This window comes from Furipterus horrens, unplaced genomic scaffold, assembly GCF_987537825.1.
Source record: "Furipterus horrens unplaced genomic scaffold, mFurHor1.1.pri manual_scaffold_11, whole genome shotgun sequence".
Classification (NCBI taxonomy): Eukaryota; Metazoa; Chordata; class Mammalia; order Chiroptera; family Furipteridae; genus Furipterus; species Furipterus horrens.
The window spans coordinates 12,860,351-12,884,016 of NW_028327181.1; the positions used below are offsets into that span (position 1 = coordinate 12,860,351).

At 48.8% G+C, this 23,666-nt stretch overlaps 1 protein-coding gene across 3 annotated transcripts in view; it reads left to right on the top strand.

Annotated features, from left to right (window-relative positions):
* SEZ6L (seizure related 6 homolog like) overlaps positions 1–23,666 on the top strand; it is a 159,960-nt gene that overhangs the window by 117,928 nt on the left and 18,366 nt on the right. For all 3 annotated transcript variants that reach the window (XM_090291691.1, XM_090291692.1, XM_090291693.1), the window contains exon 10: positions 19,727–19,923. In XM_090291691.1, the coding sequence (XP_090147817.1) occupies positions 19,727–19,923 (197 nt within the window). The remainder of the gene's footprint in view (positions 1–19,726; positions 19,924–23,666) is intronic.

Genomic DNA, 23,666 nt, shown 5'->3' on the forward strand with positions numbered 1-23,666 from the left:
TGATATAAAGGGGAAGATCAGAAAAGCCTTCCTAGGGGACCTGATATGAAAGCTCAGAACTCAAGAATGAGTTGGAGTGAATGCGCCCAAGTAAAACAGAATATGCCAAGGCCCTGTGGCAACAGTATGAACAGCACTTTCAAGGGACTGACTTCTAGTATTACTGGTATTATAGTAGTTTATGTCCTATCTGTCTCTCTCAGCTACACCAGAAGGTCCTTGTAGTCAGGGCCTGGTCAGATTTAACTCTGTTCCATGGTCTAACACAGAGCCTGACACATAGTAGGTGCTCAGGAAATGATTTCTAATGACGAAATGCTGTAGTGAATGGACTTACTGGCTGTGTGGCTGTTTCCTATACTCGGTGGTTGTCCTTATCAAATATCCCAATTAGAGCTCCTTCCATCAGCTCAGGGCACTGAGAGAGAGCAGGGAAGTGCCAACTCTGGGCCAGATGCACTAATGATAGTTTAACTGTGCATATCTTAGGTGGTTCTCACAAAGAAAAAGGCCCTGCCTGGTATCCTATCTTCTGGATTAGGACCACCCAGCTAGCAAGTAGCAGAGCTGAAATTTGAGTCCAGGCTTTTGTGTCTGCTCATCCATGCTCTTTCCACTGCCCCTATGTGAGACAGAGCTGAGAAGGGGACAGAGACAGATGGTGATGTCTAGAAAAGCAGAAGAAAGGGTTTCCAGGCAGACCCAGACCCTGTGGCTGGGGACAGGGGAATGCCAAGTTCTAAGAGCCTCTCTGGATGCAGCCATGACCTCGGAGGGTCAGCTTCCTACTCGGGGCTAAAGTGCAAACCCAGCTGGCTGGGAAGCAGAGCTCAGCGTTGCCTGGCTCTGCAGAGTGAAGAGGGGAGTTATTTGCAAAATTATCAGTAACTGTCTTTTGAAGCTGTCCCTTAGAGACAGTGGAAGTGTCTTCTGAGGTTGTCCCAGGACCTCCTGCCTCCAATTAAGTCAAAGTTTTACAGGTCCTGCACAGTTGCCTCTTGTGGACGTGGGGCCAGGCCAAGCTGAGTCAGAACCCCATCTCCTCCACCTCCCAGCCATGGGACTTGGCGCTTTTCTCTGGGCCCCAGTTTTTCTCAGCTGTAAAGAAGGTCTTGGGACATTGGTGTTTCTGTGGCATATACCCACGAAATTTCAAAGCCAGAATGTGAGCTCAAATTCATGGCCAGCTGCCTATGGTGCCCAAGGAGGAAAACAGTCAAAAATATGGGAGGAGTCTGCCAGGATATGGCCTCCATGTGTCAATAAACCACACTTATTACATCATAAGTAATCTGGTTAAGAAATAACATGTTGGCTCAAAGTTATCAAGCAAAAGAAGAGTAATGGGAACACCCCCAAGAGAAGGTTTTAGAGAGTAATGATATTCATGGGTTTGCCATCACAAAGAATTAGAATCCAGAGTGAGAGGACCTCACAGGTCCTCCAAACCAAAGATGGGGACCAAGTGGAGTGTGGCTTGGGGAGCCACATGTTCTGGATAATCTGGGCACCAGATGCTGAGCCAAAATGAGGGAGATGGGAGACCGCAGACAGGCCCCAAGATGGAGCCTGCGGGGAGAGTATTGCCCTTCCCGGGAAAGCTTCCACTTACTCCATAGCGCACACCATCAACACCACCCCAGGGCTGACTCAGTCCTATTTCGGTCACATGGACGTGCTGTAAAGACTGTGACTCTTATCACTGAGCAAGCTGAATTTGCTTCCACGTGTATGTACTGAGCACCCCCTGTGAAGGAGGGCCTGGCAGGGAGGCTGCCGGATGCAGCGCTGTCCTCAGGGAGCCCACGTCGTAAGCTGGCATGGCACAAGCAAGGCGAAGCACAGGGGTTCTCGGGGCCGGGAATGGCGCGGGTGAGCTGATTGATGACAGGGAGAAAAAATTCTCCTGAGAGAGCCACATCTAAGTCACTGGGGCGCTTTGGCCCACAGGAGACATGGGGCAAATGTCGGGAGGCATTTCTGGTTGTGACAATGGGTGATGGGAGTGGGTGTTACTGTGATCGAGTGGGCGGAGCTCAGGGGTGCTGCTAAACATCCTGCAATGCCTAGGTCAGCCCCACCACAAAGGATCAGCTCACGCAAAATGCCCATGGCGCCAAACTAGAGAAACCTTCCTCTGGCCTGAGACCTGAGGGGCAGACAGAAGGTGGGCAAAGATGGAGGGAAGTGTTCCAGCCCAGAGGAGTAGCCGGTGCTAAGGTCAAGAAGCAGGAAACCACTGGGGGGCATCCCAGCCATTCACATGCCAGGCACCATCCCAACAAGCCCAGGCAGTGGGTTCCAAGGTTACCTCTATTTTACAGATGAGTAAACTGAGGCTCAGAGAGGCGGAAGCGTGACTATGATCACATGGCTGGGAACTGGCAGAGCTAGGATTCGAACCCTGCCTGCTGTGTCTCTAGGGTCTGGGATCCTCACCAGCCCTCGAAAGGAGGGAGCTCTGCATCTCCGGAGCTCGGTGACCCTGGCGTGGCATCAATGAGGAAGCGCCACCAGGCAGCAGTGGAATCAGACAGGGCCTCGGGGGTCACAGTGGCAGTCCAGATTCGCCCAAGCTGGGTAGTGGAGGCAGCGGGGTAGGCAGTGGATGGAATGAGCCCAACCCTCCAGGCCCCAGCCCGAGGCTTCCTCCGAAAAACTCCGGCACTTGCTTGGCAGAGCGGCATCTGGACTTGGCACTGTTTTCCTCCCACCGAGGGAGTGAAAATAGCATCTCACCAGCGAGGGTTACGCGAGGCCTGAGAGCTGCTGGGTTTAATTTATCTCGCTTGGTTTCTGCTGACAGTTTTAGTAAACCAATTTGGGTTTGATAGTAAAAATAATTTTGTCCTCAGGGCCCCTCAGCCCTGCCTAAGTGTTGGCAATTGTTATTTATCAGAGTGGCGAGGAAGAAAGCGTCTGTACTGCAGACTGCAATGGGTAGGTGGCCCGTAGCAGGCGCTGGGCAGTGTTCGCTGGGTCACAAGGGCACAGCCGAATGTGCCCAACAAGCGGGGACTCTTTCCCCTCATCTCCTGGGTGCAGCTGTTGGTGCTGTGTGCATTTAAGATAACATTTATGAGGGACCTACTAGGTGCTGGGCCCTGAGCCATGCAATTTATAACCGTGAGCAATAAGGAACAGGAACATTGTTATGTAAAGATAATAATTGCGTAATTTAGAGCTAATGTGAATAGAGGTCATTACAGGGGGGTGATTACCCAAATTAGAGATAAGATATGCAAAACACGTTGCTTGGGGCCTGGCGCATACTTGGTGCTTCATAAATGGAGATTATAGTTACCGAGCATCCTTACAAGGTAGGTGTTATGATGCTGTGGGTTTGGAAATGACAGCACAGAGAGGTTAAGTGGCTTTCTCAGGTCACACAGCCAGGAAAGAACAGAGCCAGGGTTTGCACACCCACGCCAAAGCCGCCACTTTCATTGACTTGAATAGCCTTTGGGGGGAACCAGCTATATGCCTGTGATGAGGCAAGGGGGCTCCCAGGCCTCCAGGAGCTCCAAGTTCAGGAAGGGAAAGGGGCCATAAATAGGCCTGGCGAGAAGCAGGCAAAGTGCTGTGGATGGTGGAGTGAGGATGGAAATGTAATGGAGCCCTAGATTTATCTCTGCAGCTTGTGGAAATGTCACAGAGAGGGTGACATCCAAGCAGAATCTTGAAAAGTGTCAGCTGGTCAAGCTGTCGTGGGGACAGGGCTTTCTGGAGCGGGGGGAGGGGCGTGTGAGCAAAGGATTCCAGCAAGTGACAACAGTGACTGGTAGGCACCACGTGGGTGCCCAGAACTGCAGCATTAATTAGAACCATTCACCTGGCATTGTTGGTGCTGGAGATGGGAAGGAGGTGCATAATCTTAGGATGAGTCAGGAGCCCCAGCTTAAACCTCCTTCACACCCCAAATGCCTAGTCCCTAACCCATCGTGAACCTCCCAGCTTCATCAGCAATCTGCCACTTAACTCTAAAACACAACCGAGCGTGAACCTTCTAAATCCTTAAGGATGTTAAATCTCTACCTATCTCTCTATCCACCTTCCTAGCTCTATCTCTAGCTCTCAAAATAAAGCATAGAAAGGCAAATAAAACAACTAAGGAATTAAAGAATGGAAGAGCTGAGAGGGACCCAGAGAGAAGAGGTAACTTACCTAGCATCACACAGCAAGTCAGAATTAGGACCAGAAAGACAACCTCAGTGTGGCTGCAAGAGCTGAGCACAGAGGCCACAGCCTTGAAAATGTCACATGGCTGAGGACATAGAAGAGCTTCTAGCGTCAAAAAGAGCTGCAATTAAGTCCTGACAGCCTCCCACGAGCTCCGAGAGCCCAGGTAGTGACACCTGCCTCACAGTAGGATAGTTTGTTCACGTTATCCCCAGAGCCTGGCACCCAGTAAGTGCTCAATAAATATCTGATATGTTTTTAAAAGAGAAAGATGGTGAGTGTGGAAATTAATCAAATAGCGCGTAAATGTCTCAGTAAGGCTTCTGACATAAAATAGACAAATAACCGCAGCTAACTCTATTTTCACCTCCGTTGTATGCCAAGTTTTATACTAAACACTGGGCATGCATAGTGTTCATGGATTATATTGGCCATCATTATCATTATACCATCAAAATCAAAGTCTAATGTTTATTGAGCATTTACTAGTTGCCAGTTACTAAGTGCTTCATTCATATTAGGTCATTTAACTCTTACAAAGTAACCTGTGTGATATCACTATGACTATCCCTTTTTTTACAAATAAGGAAGCTGAGGCCTAGAGAGGTGAAGTCATTTGCCAAGGTCACACAGCTAGGAAGAGGCCAAGTCAAGACTCGAACTCAGGTTTCTGGGGCTAAAGCCACCCAATAAATGGTAGTGAGGTGCTGCATGGGGGAGAAAGCCCTAACCACATATTATATAAGAAGAAACCACCCTGGCTAGTGTGGCTCAGTGGATTGAATGCAAGCCTGCAAGCCTGCAAACCAAAGGGTCACCGGATCGATTCTTAGTCAGGGCACATGCCTGGGTTGCAAGCCAGGTTCCCAGTTAGGGGTGTGTGAGAGGCAACCACACATTGATGTTTCTCTCCCTCTCTTTCTCCCCCATTCCCCTCTTTCTAAAAATAAATAAATAAATTCTTTTTAAAAAGAAGAAGAAACTGAGGCTCAAAGAGTTGTCCCCCCCCCCCCCCATTCCTGGCCACCTATTGCAAATATACATGTATCTCTAAAAGAAAAAATTTCAATCAGGCTCCAGCTTGCTTTCCTGGCTCCACTGCAAAGCCCAACCCTAAATCTCTCTCTGTTTATGGGTCCCCGCACAGTTCTTTAACCAGGAAATAAAAGGCCCTAATAACAAACCTCGATAACCATATGATTGATAGCTGCAGAATATTTCTCTTCAGCTGCTGTCAATCTGCTCTGTGCTAAGTTAATTCCAACCCCTAAAAATTAAGTGCCTTATCCAGAGGCACTTCAGTCCTTTAGTGATATAACTGTTTCAGGTGGCAATAATTCAGCTTGAGAGTCCAGCAAGAAGGAAGAGTCAGGGGTCAAGGGCAGCCTTGGCTCCAGAAGTACAGATTTTCAGGCACTAGCAGAAATCATGGGAGAAACAACCACCATAGAAATAAAAATCTTCCTGTGCATTAGCAGAGGGAGATGGGAGTTCCCCAGAACCAAAGTTCCAAGGACTCCGAGAAGGAACAGCAAAGTTCATAGAGCCCAAATTCCATCAGGTTGCAGGTGAAGAAACTGAGGCCCAGGGATGGGAACAGACTGCTCTCAGACCACTCTATCAGTCAGCTATTGCTGCGTAACAAATTATTCCAAACTCATCCGCATAAAACAGCAAGCCTGTAGCATTGCTCACGAGTCTGCAGGTCAGTGAGGTGATTTTTCTGGTCTCAGCTGTTTCACTCATGTCTGTGGGCAGCTACAGGTTGGGTGATGGCTTTGTGGGTTGTAGCTGACTTTTCTTGTGTATTTGAGGGGAAGCGGCTGTCAGATGGTCTAGACAGGCCCTGGTGGAGATGGTTTATCTCTGCTGCACGTGTCTCTCATCCTCCAACTGCTGGTGTAAGCTTCTTCCCATGGTGACTGGCCAGGGTTCCAAGACAGTGAGCAGAATCATTGGAGGCCACATCCTATGGTGAGTCAGAAAGCAAGGGCCAGCCCAGACTCAAGGGGTGGAGAAACACACTCTGTTTCTTGATGGCAGGTGCTCTGAAGCCTCGCTGCTTAGGATATGGATACAGAGAGGGGCAGAGCTTTGAAACCATTTTTGCATTCTTTGCCACAGCCAAAGAAGAGTGGAGGTCAGAACTCAGGTCTCCTGGCTGTAGTGCAAAGCTCCAGATGACATTACTGACTACAGTGACTCTGTGAGTGGCCATTACTATCCCCATTTTACAGATGAGGAAACCAAGGCTCAGAGAGGTGAAGTAACTTGCCTAGCATCCCGAGCTAGGAAATGAGGGAGTCAAGATGTGCAACTAAGGCTTAGTCCCTGGCAGTCAGAAAGTTCGCTTTCCTCCAGGATGCTTGCATCACATAGGAGGACACTCTGGAAAGATCCTGAATTTTCTCAGAAAGAGGGAAAGGCCTGGGCTTGTGGGAGGAAGCCTTGGGTTCAGATCCCGACTCTTCCGCTTATTGGCTCTGTGGCCTTGGATAAGCCATTTCACCTCTCTGAGCCTCAGTTTCCTATCTTTAAAGTGAGGATAATAATGGTACCCACATCTTAGAGTTTGTGAGAGGACGAACCTTTGGCAGATGCCTGGCACGTGACACACACTCATAACTTAATTGGCAGCTACGGCGGTGATGATGATGCATTCCTTCCATGGTGTGTGCTACGTTACATAACCACACACGTGCGCATGCACATATACACACATGCACTGTGCACATACAAAGGTTGACCTTGGGGTTTGAGTGTGACAGTGAGGAATGGAGTGGGTTCATCCAAAGTTACTACCCAGGGATCCCCCCAATTGCTTACTGCCCCTCCCCCAATGTGCAAGGGACAATGGTCGGTGGTGACTGGGACACAAACTCTAGAATAGGTTCCCCCCAGTGCACACTTGTTTTCTGGTCCTCAGCCCCACCAGGCTCTTCCCAGCCCCAGTGATTCCAAGAGTGTCTCTGAAAGGGCACCCGCACCCCGTCTCGAGCTGGGACATGGCCTTAGTGGTATACACCTGGGAGTCCGAGACACTCAGATGCAATTAGATCTGTCACCCCAGGGAGCCGCGACTGCTTGCTTTATGACTCCCTGACATGCAGCGGCCTCAGGCACTTACTGTTCGGCAAGTGTGTATTGAGGGCGAGCGGAGTGGCTGGTGTTGCACTGGATTTTCCGATGCCCCGAGATAAGAAGAGCTCCACGGACGGAGCCCTGACTGCACGCCAAATTCGATTCTGAGCGTGTTACTGCTGCTAACTTAATCCATTCTCAAAATAACCGATGGGTTCACACACGTATGTTCCCCGTGTCACAGATGCTCAGCAGGGTGGCAGCTCGCCAGGGGGACACAGGGGCGCCAGGGTCTGGACCCGGCTGTCTGATGCTGACCCCACCCCATGTCACTCTCAGCCCGGCCTCGCGGAACGGAGCCCACACTGTCCTGATGGCAGCCAGCCTCCCTGTGCTTTAGAAGCACACCCCAAGGAGAGACACAGGGTAGAGGCAGGAGTCGGGGAGGGATGTGGGGGCAGAGCCCTGACCAGGTCCTGTGATGGCCGTGGCCCCGGGAAGCCCCTGCTGGTGCCTCCAGGGGAGAGCCCGGGATGAGCTCTCTGGGTTCCACAGAGTTCGCTTTTCCCAGAGGACAGTTCCCACGGAAAGCCCATGCTCCTGGCCAAGGCTTACCGGGAGTCGTTTGACAGCTTGGATGAGCCACACCAGGGCTTTAGGAAGTGATGCCTTCCAGAGGACGTTTCAGGGCGGGGATTCAGAATGACAGGAAACGCAGACAGCAGCTGTCAGCTCCCGCTGGGAAGGGCACCGCAAATCTCCCTCCAGCAATGCAGAGGCCCAGGCCCGCCTTCCTCTGCATATACAACACACACCGTGCACACACCACACACAGCTGCACACAGACAACACACTGATAACAATGCACACAACACACAAACACACACTATATTACATATGCCACACACAGCATACTGTATACACCAACAGCAATGCACACAACACACAACACACACACATACATTACACCACACACATATGCATCACACCCCGCACCACACACACCAACAATAATGCACACAACACACAGAAAGCACACTATATTACATACACCACACACAGCATACCACATACACCAACAATGAAAACAACACACATACATCACACCACACACAAGCATCACACCCCACACCACACACACCAACAATGCACACAACACACAAACAACACATACACTATATCACACACACCTCACATACATACCACACACACCATCACCAACACACATGCCACCCACAAACCACACACAACATACACAAATATCATATACCATATACACATACCTGACACACAAACACCACACACATAAACAACACACACATACCACTCACACACATGCCACACGCCACACACCCCACAAATCCCAGTCCACCTTACTTTTGCTCTAATTTCACTATGCTTTGATTCTGTTCTCTCAAGGCCAGTTCCTGCACCCTAACAGAGAGGTCCTAAAATGAAGGCCTTGGGCCCACCCACGCATGTTATAAATTTGGGAAATGCCTTCCAAAAGAGAAAGAGGCGTGGGCATCACCACAAAGGAAAGTCATGGAAGGATCGCGAGTCTGCCTGTGGCCACCATTGGGTCAGGGAGACCCCCGTATTCCCAAGTCTATCCCTGAACTGCTGTCGAATGATGAGGTACAGAAATGTGGGGTCCCACCCACTGAATAGAAGGAAAGCAGGAAGTGTTTTGGCCCATGGCCATTGTTAAGGAATTTTTTCCCAATTCATGGATTCTGAGATTTTCATCTGGGGGTCACTGAAGCCCAGGCTGGACAAGCAACCTGTCCATCATCACAGAGCAGGGATGCAGCCGGGGTGCACCTCTCACTGAGGTGCCCGACACCAGGTTTTGTTGCCACACCCCTCGCCTCTTAGCAGACCATGTAGTTCATTATAAGTGTTTTAAAGATGAAAGATGCCCTTTTAATTGAATTCCTGGCACTAATTATGTTATTTACAGCTCTCAACAGTATTATGGGGCTACGGAGCCTCAGGGAGATTAAGCCACTCTCACCAGGTCACCCAATCAGAAACCAGCACGTTTAGGATTCGAATCCAGAGCCCATTCTTTCAGCATGGTTCTCAAGATGGAGCAAAAACCCCAGAGTGGCTAAGGACTGATTTCTTAGTAAGCGAAGCCTCTCTGAGCTGTTGGATTTCCAGATCTGTAGTGCTGGGTGTGAAATGTCAGGTCATCGACCCCGACAAAGCTTTGCCCACAGGGTTCCGAGGTGGCTCAGTCCAGGGACATGGAAATGAGAAGCAGCTCAGCCCGGGGCGGGGCGGGGCAGGGGAGGTGTCCCAGAAGAAAGGCACATCCAGCGCCAGGGTCTTTTTCTTCTCCTCTTTCCTTTTGGTGATAAGAGAATTAGTTGAGAAGCGGGGAAAGTGGAGGGAAAGGAGAAACGAGAAAGATAAAAAAAACTGTGGAAAACGGAGCCTGGGTCTCATCCACGTGGAAACCCCGGCGCAAACACTTTCAGTCCCTGCCACCTCCTGGGTCTTTAAGCGACCCGACGCCAGGGCCCCGCCCCCGGAGGTGCTGAGGGTCCAGTTCGTCTGGGGTGCAGCCTGGGCACCATCTGAGATTTGAAATCTCCCGTGCGATGCTCACGCGCAGCCAGGACTGAGAACCACTGGGCGAGGGCTGGGTTCCGAGTCTGACATAGACAGGCGCTCGGTGGATATTGGGGAAGAGAGGAAGGGAGGGAAGAAGAAGAGGAAAGTGAGAGGAACACCAACGGAAATAAGAAAACTTCATTTTTTATGCTTTCAAGTGTCCTTTTAGGGAGCCAAAGAGATTGGTTTTCTGCGTCCTCCCTGGGGTTGACATGCTTTCTTGTGCTGTCTGCCATGTTATCAAATTAAATAGAAACCAAATGAGCACTGGGCAGGAGCGCCCCTTGGCAATTCCATGGTGCTGAGAAGCAGCGCCCGTCTGCCACTGGCTGAGAGGCATCGTGGAGGAGCCGGGGCCTTGGGACCCTTGCCTTTCTGGGCTCAGTGTACTCCTCTGTCAAATGGGATTACTAACCTTTCCTCTGCCCACCCAGCTAGGTGGTTTAGGAACAAAGAAACTCTGAACAGGTCTGTTTTTGTTTGTTTTGTTTTGTTTTTTTATGATGGCGTTCCAAAAAAACATTTTTTATAAAAGTTTTATTGCACCTATTACTGGATTTAGAGACTTTGGTTCTCTTTCTTCCCTTATTTAAACCTCATGGTATATTTAATCATCCTCTCTACTGTCCTGTGGAGTTCCTGTCTTAACTGTAAGATGGTATTTTCTTAGGAAGGTCATTTAATAATCCCTCCGAGCCCCAGTCTGTTCATCTGGAAAACGGAGGGAACTTCACCATAATTAGCTCATGGAAACGACATTATTTTCACCTATGCCAAGTCCTGGACTGGGCTTCAGCCACACGCGAGCGACGAGCCTGTGATTTCAGGGAGCTCGCAGCCCCGTGGGAAAGCTGACGCAGGGTGTAGGTCCCATTTGGTGCTGGGGTTCTGTCCTCCAGCTGCACAGGTCTGGATTCTGGCTCTCCTGGGTGACCAGCTCTTGGAGCTTCAGAATGTTTCTTTACCTCTGGGTGCCTCGGTTTGCTTATCTGTGAGATGGATGGCAATAGCGGTACTAAGCGTTTGTCTGATAATAAAATGACATGCTACATGAGCAGTGCTTAGAACAGCTCCTGGCATGTAGGAAGGCCTTGGCTAGTTATTACACAGCTGTGAGTGCCAGGTAATGCGGGGAGCACAGGGGGACCTCGAGGAATCAGTACAACACTAAGCAGAGAGGTGAGGAGGGGCACTCCAGGTAGACGGACCAGCACAGGCTAAGCAGGTCTAGGGGCTACAAAGGGTTTAGGGTACAAAGGTGTTTGAGACAGCAAAGACGGATGGGGTACCACTGGGCAGTCCTGAAACGCTGAGAAACCACACTTTATTCTGTGAGCGAATTTTGCTATTTCCACAGCCCAGTTTCTATTACCAGCTTCTTCCCCTTTTTTCTCCTTCAACTGCTTATAAATTGGCTTGCCTTTTTCACTCTGCTTACGCTAAGCAAAATAATGGCCATGAAATGAGTTTGATGTGCAAACCATATATTTATATATCTTTCTAATTCATATTTAAATAAATACATAACCATTAGACATTTTCAAATATGTTTGTCTACCTAAAATCATCTTGTGAACACCCCTGGGGAAAAAAAAGCTTTTTAAATGTGAGGTTTCTAGGCAAAGGTCAGACGTTTAGAAAGAAATAAAGAAAAGCAAGGTGGTTTGGTTATAATTTCCTTCTACGCCTTCTGTGGAATATTAACTCCTGCTCCACAGTTACAAAGCCCACCTACCACCTTCCCCCACACATCCGGGCTCCTGATGGGTTGGGGTAAGTTTGGGGGCGACCGCTGCGGGGGAAATAGCAGCTTATACCACGTTTAAACATACACTGTCCTCTATTGGCCAAGAGAAGAATTGCTTCACCAGAAGAGTTTGCTCATCTGTCGGATTCAAATTTGCATGCCATCCTCACCTCGTTGGCTGTCTAGACCACAGCAATCATGAGGGTCCCTCAGGCTCTTTTTATGTTTTTAAATAAGTAATATATTCACAAATTTCAAAATCCAAAGGTAGAAAGGGGTCTGCTGTGAAAATTGTTTCCCACCTTTCCCCAGCAAACAGGCCCCTCTCCAGTTCCCCTCCCTGAGGCAAACACTTGAACTGGTTTCTTATATATCTTTCCCAGCCTCTTTAAATATTTCAAAACCATAAGAGAAATTTTATATCTACCAAAATAAAGTCACTCAGACTAAATAACCAGTTTAACAATGATTTTATTACACACTCTGTTATACATAATGATAATGGCAACAAAGCAAAATAAATTTAATTGTTACCAAGAGATGTATAATATTTAGGATACATGATCTTTTTAACATAGGGAGTCTGTAGAGAGAAGAAATATTACCATGGTACCAAAAAAAAAATATGTTGGAAAGCATGAGTTTGATCATATAAACTTGAACGATGATGTCATAAGAGCAAAAGACAGGCCAGAATGAGGGGGGGGGGCAGTCAAATGGGGCTTCCTCATCTTGCAGATTTTATTTGTAATTTTTATTCACATTTTCTGATACAAGACTGAACCTGGGCACACTTATTGGAGATGTATCATTGGCTTTCATGAAACATCCTATAAGACACTGGTTCATATCTCAGGCTTTGGCATTCAATGGACCTAGGTTTGAATCCTAAGTCTTATTTGTGGGTGACCTTGGGCAAGTGGCTTCTCCCAGTTGAACCTCAGTTTTCTTGTCTGTAAAATGGGATGATCATAAGTCTCAGTTTGTGGTGATGTTGTTGTTTGAGTGCTTAATACTCAGGAGGCAGCATTTTTGTTATTCAAAAGCTAAATGGAGATCTTTTCTGAGATATTCAATGGGATAGTTATTTTTGCCACCCTGAAAGAGGGAAGAGTTCAAAGAGTATGTCAGAAGTGGAAGCACTGAATAGCAGATCGCAAATAGCTGCTCCCGCTCCAGAAGGGGCCACGGGATGTGTCTGGAGCAGGGTCAAGGTGAAGAAAGAGCTAGAGCCCCGCTAGTCAAGGCCAAGGGTTGGCACTAGAATGGCTTATCAGGCATGTAGAGGCATGGTGGTGTCAGGTTTGATTCTGACAACCTTCACATCTAAAAAGAATGGAGATTGTGGACAATTGGGGACCCAGGAGGTGGGCAGAGCAGGAAGTAACTGGGGCAGCTTCAGTGCTTTAGGGCTTTTGAATTAACCCCTGGGAGCATGTGCTGAAAGCAGCCGGGATGAGAGGAGTACCCCCTCCTAAGGCGGACACAGGTCTATTTGGGGACAGGGCCCCCAGCGAAGATGGAGTCAGAGCCACAGTCCACTCTGGATGAGAGCTGCGGCTGAGACCTGGGCAGATGGTGCTGATTCATCCAACACATGCAGCACCATGCTGAGACCTGGGGAGACAGGGATGAGTGGGACAGGTCTGCTCCCTGGTGCCAGGGAGCTTCTGGTCTCCTGTAGACGTGGCCCAGACCATTGGAGCACCGAGTGCTGAGCTCCATACAAGGGGTGAGCACAGAAGGGGCTCCCAGCCCAGATGCAGAGGGGACGCTGAGGACTCTAGCATGAGCAAACCACAGAAGCCTGAAATTAAAGGATGGTGGAGGTTATCCAGGTCTAGAAAGGGAAGGAAGCATTCGGGGCAGAGGGCACAGCATGTGGAAAGCCCCGGAAGCACTTCCACATGCTCCCTATGGAGAGACTGACAAGTTATTCAGTCCAGCAGGAGTGTAAAATACCAGGTTGGAAGGGATAGTGAGAGATGAGGCTGTGGGGAGGTAAGGAGTACAAGAGCTAGATCCGCAGAGCCTTGCAGCTAGGATCAAAAGTCTGTGCTTTACCCTGAGATGGGGTGCATTTTTTTTTTAATTTAGGTGAAATTCACATGACATAACATTAACCATTTAACATACAAATCAGTGGTATTTAGTGCATTCATAAAGCCGTACAACCAACACTTCTATCTAATTCCAAAACATTTTTGTCATCCCTCAAAACTAACCCCATATCAATGAATCACCCTGCTCCCCAGCTCTTGGCAGCCACCAAATTGCTTTCTGTCGCTATGGACTTACCTTTTCTGCATATTTCTTATAAGTGGAATCATATCATGTGTAGCATTTTATGACTAGGTTTTCCCCTTAGCATGAAGTGTTTAAGGTTCATCCATGTTGCAGTATGTATCAGTACGTCATCCTTTTCCATGCCTGAATAACATTCCATTGCATGAGCAGACCTCATGTTGCTTATTCATTCAGCTGCTGAGTGAAGGACCCAGATGTGTGTTTCAGGAGTCACCCAGCTGCTGACAGGAGAGGGATTGGGGTCAGGCAAGGATGGAGTTGGCAGGCAACGCTGTCTCAGAGTCCAACTGACAAATGATGAAGGAAAGCGGATAGCAGTGACTGGGGGGCAAGGGGTGGACTGTAGTTTGAAGGAGGCGTGGCAGGCGAGGTCTGCTGGCCAGACCTCAAGTCCCTAGGCCCACGGAAAGCCTTTCCCTCTGGCAGTGAAGAAGGTCTGGGGCAGGCAGGGCTGGCCTTGGAGATCTCAATTTTCCTGGGGAGTTCTCCCACATCAAACCCACCCGCCTGCCAGTACCCTTCCACTGGCACCTTGTTCTAGAGCCAAACTGCCGTCATGATGTCTCAGCACCTCCTCGGATTGTATCTGGCTGACATCTCACTTCCATCTTCAGCAGAAAGCCTCCCTCTGCCCTGTGGCCAGTCTGTCTGCATTTTCAGCCTCTTCCTTTTCATCTCAGCTGGACGCCCTTGGTGCGTGAATACAGCTGGACGGGCAAGTGAAAACCGAGCTTGTCTTCAGATGGGGGTGCGGGTGTGAAATACTGGCATTTGCCGTGTGTCATCAGCATCAGTCTATCAAAAGGGGATCCAAAATAATATAATAAACTTATTCTCCACCCCCACCCCTTCACGCACGTTCTCAATTATTTTCCTCCTGCAGGTGAAATCTTCGTTTTCATAGGCCTTGTGGTCGTGACAAGTGCAGTTCCATCTAATAATCATGTAGCTCTAAGCATGATTCACTTTAAAACCTCACCCTTCCCCCAGCAGGGGTCCTCGGGCTGGGAATTCTGCAGTGAGGAAGGGCCTGGAGGGCTGCTTCTTTCTCACAGGAAAGCCACACTTGTCAGCACTGTGAGGTCTGGGAAGATGCAGAAGGCTGATTTTTTTTTTTTTCTTTCTTTCTTAAGGGGTACTTGATGTGGGCAAAGCCCGCTGAGCCTGGCTGCTCTTGGCTTTTCCCTCTGCTGGTTTCCATCACCCTTTTGGGAGCAGAACACTTTTAACGACTTTCACAGAGGCTGCCTTCTGCAGGAATGAGTTGGCAACTCACTGCAACACCCCATTTCTCCTCTCTGTTCTGCCACCAAGCAAGCAGGCAGCTCCAGGCTGGTTTTTATCATTATGTACCCATGGCGACTTCCTCCTGGAAGTCCACCTGAAGGCTTCTGTGATGCCGTGTGGGCAGGGCAGAAGTGCTGGAGACTCGGCACGCCTCAGAGCGGCACTCAGCCAATGAGAGGTGGCAGCTGGAGGATAAATATCCCAGCTCCCTCTCTCCCCAGGTGTGCTCTGCTCCGTCTCTCAACTCTCCCAGATGCTGCAGGGCTGAGCCCAGCACCCACAGTGGAAGTCACCCACCAATGCATCGGCTCCTTCCCTTCCTCCTGGGTGGCCTCCCAGATTACCAGACTCCAAGGCACTGTCACATGTTTGCTCAGGCTCTGCTCTTGGAGAACCCAACCTCAATCAACAGTCATGTATTTCCCTTTGCAAAGTAGAAGAGCTCAATACCCACTGCCTTGTTCTTAGCTTAGGAGACCTCTGCTAAGATTCCAGGCAACAGAAGTTGCATTTAATAGTCTGTTGTTTACTGTTTAAAAATGCATTCATATAAGTCGGAGTTTCTCAACCTTAGAACTTTGTTGTGCAAGGTTATCTTGTGCGTTGTAGCTGTTTAATAGTGTTCCTGACATTGACTCACCAGTGGCAGCCCCCTCGGTGGGACAACCATGTCTCTAGACATTGCCAAATATTTCCTGGAGGGAACAGCCACCCCTAGTTGAGAACCACTGACACAAGTGATGATAATGATAATGGTGGTGGTGATGATGGTGATGGTGCTGGTGGTGATGGTGATGGTGCTGGTGGTGATGATGGTAATGATGATGGTAGTGGTGATGGTGATAGTGGTGGTGGTGGTGGTGATGGTGATGGTGGTGGTGATGGTGATGATGGTGGTGGTGATGGTGATGATGGTAATGATGATGGTAGTGGTGATGGTGATGGTGGTGGTGATGGTGGTGGTGATGGTGATGGTGATGATGGTGGTGGTGATGGTGATGATCGTGGTGGTGATGGTGATAGTGGTGGTGATGGTGGTGATGGTGATAGTGGTGGTGATGGTGATGATGGTGGTGGTGATGGTGATAATGATGGTGGTGGTGGTGGTGATGGTGATGGTGGTGGTAATGATGACAATGGTAGTGGTGCCCATGAGGACACTGCCCATGAGGAAACTGCAACATGACATAACATTTAAATTACCTGACCAAACTTGCATGCCTTACCTCACTCCAAAAGTCCATGTCATTGACTGGGAATATTAAGCTCAATTCATAGACAAAGAGCTTTAGATAAACCACATAGCCTTCATGAAAGCATCTGAGCCAAGAGTCAAGCCAAGGATTTCTGATTTCCAAGACAATATGCTCTTTCCAGTACACTGCTCCTTCCCGTTTTATAAAGAACAAAGAGTTGCTTTAGGGTTTAAAAGGAAAGCTATTTTCACTCTTGAAGATGTTTCTGTTAGTGACAAATGGCACTAGATGTTAGAACTCAGTCCTTGAGTTTTGGCTAAGAAAGAATTCAGAGCCAAGAATCAAATACAAGCAAAAGCTTATTTAGAGCGTCACAGAGGTAGAAGTGAGCCATGGAAGAAGTGAGCCAGCTTAGCTGCGTGGGCTCAGGAAGCAAGTTACAGAGGCAGAAAAAGGGCCCTTGGAGCTCAGAAGGAAGAAAGATGAAGAAAATGTGCCTGGCGGAAGGAGAGGTAGAAAGGCATAGGAGAGAGAGGGGGGAGGGAGAGAGAATCCTCTGTTTTTAGGGTTTTTCTCTGGAGGTCTCATGGTAGGATCTCAGTAGACTATTTATCAGCTTCCCAGGTGTGTCCTCCCAGGGTCATGGTCTCTACTGATTGGTTGGCACTGGGGCAGGGAGTCAATCATGGCAGCTGGTCCTGATGTCAGCCATGACGTCACTCCATCTGGTTTTGCTGCTTTTCTGGGCCTGAAGCTGAAACACAGCTGAGGCCTAGGTGTTATCTCTAGTTTGACCAAAGCTCTCTCTCTCTCTGTGCTCAACACACCAGAAGCTTTGTTCCTAAGATTACTTGATGTACAACCTCATTGTGGTCGTAATGCTTGAGGGAGTGGCCATGCATGGGCTTGTATAGGGCTCAAATGAGCCTTTTCTTTGGCCCCCTTGTCCCTCTTCTAAGGGGGTCTACCACGTGACTAGCAACATGCCAGAGGAGGAAAGGTCAGGGCTGAGTCCAAACTACATGACCAGCAATATGGAAAGTCAGGGGGTCTAAACCGCATGACCACTGATATGCTAGGGGAGGAAGGGTCACTCTGGAGGCGCGGTCCCACCCTATAATTGTCCATTGCTAGGCACCTGGGGCTTTCCACCCTGGGTGAGCTTCTGCTCCTGGCCTATCCTTCCTACCCTGCTCCTGTCTGCCTAACTGCCCACGATACCACTTCTACTGCATACAGATCATTGAATTGAACAATAGAATAAAGCCAAGTTGTGCAGTGTCTGGAACCCACTGTTACCAGCAGATCGGCTGTGAAGTGGCTTGAGGAATAAATATCTGCCATCCACCAGGCTCACACTAGCCTAACCCAGCACTTCCACCAGCCATTGATGTTTTCATGGTAAGAGGCTCTTCCCTACCATAGACGGAGTGCCGGCACCAACCCCACCATTTCTGCTTTCAGGCAGGATTCTTTCATACCACTTGTTGTGTGCAAGAGAAAGTGGCAACTCCAGATTCCAATCCAATAGGGGTTTAAAGAGTGTAGCCTAACCGGAAACTGGCAGGGGGCAGGCGGAGTCTAGGGGCTTTGTCTTGAAGCCAGTGTGTGTGTGTGTGTAAAGCTATCAGACAGCTTTTACTAGGAAAGGACTTTTTTTTTTTAGTAGTTCAGGGGAAACTAATGGAGATTTACGAGACAGAGTCTCCCTAAGCCAGCCCTGGGGACACCTTTACCCCTGAGGAATTGCGGGAGGGGCTGTGGGAGATATTGGGGGTGAATCAAATACACCCTCTGCCCTCTGGAAGTAAGTCTTCGGCTGCTACCTTGTGTTTCAACGATCCCCACCCAGGTTGGATATAGCTGTCAGGGGGTGGAGGAGGGGCTGTTGTCAGTCTGCATCAGTTCCAGAAACTTTACTGGGGGCTATTTCTTGGCCCGCCTCTCCTCTCTGGCAGTGAATTGCACAGTCAGAAGACTCCTATTAAAAACCTGTTTACTGTCTGCCATTCCCAGCAGGAGGACATCCAAACACCTCAACTTCTCTCTCTGAACTCTTCGTGGCGTGACTCCCACAGGCCTCTCCCGGTTCCCACACGTGCTGATCACCAGGCAAATTCCCTCAGGAGCCATAGCCTCTCTCCCTTCCTCCCTCTGTCTGGGGCTTTGCTTTCTCCCCACCCTCTGCTTATCTGCCTCGTGGTCCCCTACTCTTTCTTAAGGATCAGAAGCAAGCATCACCTCCTCCAGGGAGGCCTCTATGATGCCCCCAATCTGAGTTAACATCCTTCACTGCATTTACTTTGATTATAACTCCTACCACAATCCCTCACTTATTAGTGTAAATATATTGCTGCTCTATGGCTCCTTGTGTCTTCTGAGCACAGCACAGTGCCTAGCATATAGTAGGTGCTCAGAAATATTAGGGAGAAGAACACAAGAAAAGAAGGAAAACGTAAGAGAAAGGGAAGAAAGAAAGAGGGGAATAAGGAGAAAGGAAGGAGAGGGGCATGTGTTAATATCTATCCATGATTGATGCAAGCCAGCATTCTTTCTCTCAGAGATCAATTTTACCCAGGACGCCTAACATGGCACATTCATCTGTGACATATTGAAGTGCTTTCTGGATTATTTTCTGTCCATTGCAGTCCAAATACCTAGTGTCAACATATTTCCTTGAGCTCAAGTCTTTGAAAGTGTCATTCTTGAAAGCTATGAAGAATGATAGCATGCTTGGGCAGCCCATCGTCTGCCCCAGCCCCTAGACATAGCAGATAAGCAGGAGAATTCTGAGGAATTATCCACATAATAAATGGAAGCGTCATGTCACCTTACACAAAAATGCAAATAATAATTAGCAAGCAGTCAGCTTGTTTGGCATCAAAGAATGAAAGGCTCAGGCCACGCCCCCAGCATGTAGCCCAGTGCCCAACACTTAATTTCAGCTGATGATGGGGCTGTTGGAGGCAAGTCTACCCACAATGCAGCATTTCACCCTGCGAGAGAAGACCATTTCATGAATAATGAGTCTTCAAAAGCCCGACCCACCCACCAATCTGTGTGCCAGGCTTGTAGAAAAGATCAGCATGTCCTGATTATGTTTTGAATCCACGCCTACCACCACCCCAGGTCCTAATTCTTAGGCATAAAACTTGGATTCCCAGAACACAGGTCTTAGGCCTAACACTAGCCTGAGACCTGACACAGAGCGTGTCTCGAAAAAACGTGCGTGCTGTCTGAAAAACATAAAAGCTCATTGAACAGCCCTAACCTTGCTTCCCAACGCCCCCTTCTCTCTGCCCTTAAGCCTGAACCTGAGCAACAGCGACATCCTGACCATCTATGACGGTGATGAGGTCATGCCCCACGTCCTGGGACAGTACCTTGGAAACAGTGGCCCCCAGAAGCTGTACTCGTCCACGCCAGACGTAACCATCCAGTTCCACTCGGACCCTGCCGGCCTCATCTTTGGGAAGGGCCAGGGATTTATCATGAACTACATAGGTAGGTCTCTCTTCCAGTCAGCTTTTTTTCTATGTGTTTAGATACGAGTGAAGGTGATTTCCTCTAGATGTATCTTTTCTTTGGTGGGTTGGGTGGGAGGGGGGACAGGGGGTCTTTTGTGCTCTACAAGTCTTTTAATGTATCAGCACAGTAAATATATCTAGTTTTTAAGCCCTTACTCAGAAGGACCAGGGTTTGAGTCTGAGTGCTGCTATCAATGGCCTGGTGACTTTGGGCAAGTCACATAACCTCTCTGAGCTTCCTTTTTGTTGTAAAATGGAAATAGTGGTACACACCTCATAAGGTTGATATCAGGACTTTGTAGGTTAGGCCTCATAATTTGAGGATTCATCATGCTTCATCTGTTGTCATCTGGGACTCAATTTCGTCAACACCATCCTGTATTTGCAGATTCCAAAGCATCTTCACCATCTTGCCTGAAATGAAGCTCAATTCTCCCATAAAAACTCTCCTTCTCCTGCAGCCCCGTGAATGGAGACAGCCCTTCCTCCCCCACCTCCCAAACTTTAGGGCCAACAGATGCAGGTGGTGCTTTCTTGATCCTCAGTGTGGCTTCCAAACCATTTACTTCTCCCCACCTTAAAAAAGGCCAGCTAAGTTCAAGTTCAGTTCACGCCTGACCATCCAATACCCCTATTGTTTTTTACCAGACACACCCCCTTCTCTCCTTGCTGCGCACCTGTAATGTCCCTTATTCACTATTGGGTCCATCACCCTCCTCGTCTCAGCCCCTAAACACTGGAGGGTCCCAAGTTCCATCCAGGACTCTGTCCTCTTCTCTATATAAACTCACTCCCTCTGTGATCTTACTCAGCCCCATGGTTTTAAACAAAACCTATTCCTCCTTCATTGACCCCTAATGTGTACCTCCCACCTTGGACTCACCCATCAACGCCAGACTTCTCTCCTTACTGAGTATCCTCTGGCATCTCATTGGCATCGCAGATTTAATGTGGCCAAAACAGAACTCGTTCTTTCCCTACCCCCACCCCCACCACCACCCAACTGCTCCCGCTGCTCTCTGCCGATCCCTGGAGGTGGAGCTGCATCTCCCCTGGTGTCTCAGGCTGCTTCCGCTTTCCTTGTCCCATTCATTCTCTCAGCTCCTCCTCCACGCTGTCACAGATTCGAGCGCTTCTCTGCACCTCTCCATGGCCACCGCCCTAGTCCGGGCTGCCATCATCCCCAGCAATTAGGGGACCAACCTGAGGCCCCACTGACCCCAGCCCTGGAAGGGACCTTAACGGACAGAGTGTCTGGTTCAGCCCTGTCCTGTCACAGCAGAAGCAGCTCTGGGCCATCAAGGAGAGGGACTTGCTCATCAGGCTCATACGTGAGGGTCACAGTCAGGCTCCTACTTGAGGGTCACTGTCAGGCTCCCAGCTCTTAGGGTTTCTCACTCCCAATATTCTTGGTGACAGCAGAGAACCTGGGAGAGCAAGAGGGTACTTAAAGCCTAATTCCTTCTGGCATCCAGTATGGTGTGTGGCGCGCTTTGAGAATTTCAATGGGCAAGCTTCAGCCAGCAATGAGGGGCTATGCTGACACCTCCCAGGAACAAGGTTGACATCTTGACTGCCAGGATGGAGCAGGGAAAAGGAGGATTCCTTCTGCCCAGACTCCCACTTCTACCCCCAGCACCAAAGACCCTCTGGCTGGAGCAAGACTCCAGGCCCTTGGTTCTTTCTCCCCTGGGGCTTGAAGATTTGCTCATCTCAATCTAATATAAAATGTTCTCTCTGTGCCACCTCCCACCTGTGAAATACAAGCCACTTCCCTGACCACTGACTGTGTCAGGAGACTCCTGCGTGTGAAAATAAATCCCTTTTTTATTTCCAGCTGGTGGGCATTTCTCATCCCTGCCTGCTCTACAGGCAACCGTCAGAGAGGCAAACACAAGTGTTGATCTTCTTCCTCATGTTTCTCAGGAGCCGTTTTACCCTGGATTGTGCTCATAGGTATTTTCAGAGTGTGATCGCTGCTACTGTACATGCATTTCCCACTCTTTCCTGGGCGGTGCCCTGGGCATACGGGGCAGCTTATGCCAGCTGGCCAGGCGAGGTGCCCTCCAGAGTCAGCTGCCTTTGGAAGGAGAGTTTCTGGTGACATTGCTTCAGTCTATCTCCTTGGACTTCTCCCCATTTCCCTGCCAAAAGATGAGGTCATAGTTTTGCTCTTCTGTCTCCTCTAGTGCCTGAGTCAGGCTTCCAAAAACGGTAGGCAGCTTGACAGCAGAAATCTGACTCTCTCCAAAGCTGCCCAAGGTTACCCAGGAAGTCTGGCCAATGTGCATTTGGCCGCACGGAAGAGGAGGTGCTCTTGTTAATTGAAGCTGAAACTTAGATTTGTGTGACAATGTGAAGCTGACAAGCACTTTTACATGCATTATTTTATTTTATTCTTCAAATGCATTATCTTCATTTTCCAGGCAGTTTGGTTCACAAAAATCTCTTGACACCTCTGTGTGCCAGGCCCTGCACTAGTCACCAGGCTCTAGGAATGAATAGAATACTGTTCCCTGCCCTTGAGTTGGCTGGTGAAAGTGGGAGAAGGAGCCCTGGCTGGTGTGGCTCAGTGAATTGAGCACCAGCCTGTGAACTGAAAGATCACTGATTCGATTCCCAGTCAGGGCACAGGCCTGGGTCGCAGGCCCCGTTCCTGGTTGGCAGCATGCAAGAGGCAACAAATTGATGTATCTCTCCCTCTCTTTCTTCCTCCCTTCCTCTCTCTCTAGAAATAAATAAATAAATAAAATCTTTAAAAAAGAAAGAAAGAAAATGGGGGGGAGTCTGGTCACAGGCAATGTCAGGATCATGTGCTGATGCTGTGGGAGAAGCAAGTGCAGGGTTTCAGAGGCTGCTTCCCAGAGGTACACAGCCTGGCTAACGTGGGTAGCACACAAAAGAGAGAACAGCTCCCTTTGTTCTTATTTCTGTTTAAAAAATACAGTTAACTTTACAAGGAAGGCAAATGGGCCTTTGTATTTATTTTTGGTACCAATCCATTGCTTGTGATTACCAATGCTGAAAACCATGTTGAAAAGAATTCAGAGGAGGTGATGCCTGAAGTCAGTGGGAAGGAATGGCATGATTGATTAGTGATGGCTGTCGTGTCATGGGAGAGGTATTTGCTACTGTAGGTCTAGGTTTGACCAGACACAGATGCAATTCTCCTTCAGTAGAGAAACCAGATGGAAGGGTCAGGAGTTTCAGGGGTCATCTAGAGAATCCTGAAGCTCCTAGGCCAATCTCGAGGCCTAAACCCCAGCCTTGGAAGTTGGTCAAGACTTGCATGCTAGGGCTGCTGTCAGAACCATGAGCTTCCATAGTTCTGATCTCTCATAATTCTTTACACAGACAGAAGCAAATACCCATTCTCATCACTGCTTCTTGTGCTTTGCTAGTGTCTGGCCAAGTGCATGGGAGGGAATGGGAATCAAAAAGCAGAGATGAGTAAGCAGTGTTTTTCAAAGAAATGTCGGTCACTTGTGAATTTATTCCCCTAACCCTGGAATAACAAATAAGCTCTGTACTAAAGGTCAACTCCAATCAAATGGCAGCAGCTCCCTGGAGTGCTGTGTTGAGAAGGACCAGAGGGTGTGAGCTTGATTCAGTGAACGGGATTTCTATGACTGATTAGTGATGTCTGCCATGAGTGTAAGACTAGTAAATTATGCCATGTACTCAGTGTATTTGGGTATTTATTTTGCCTAGAAATTAGAC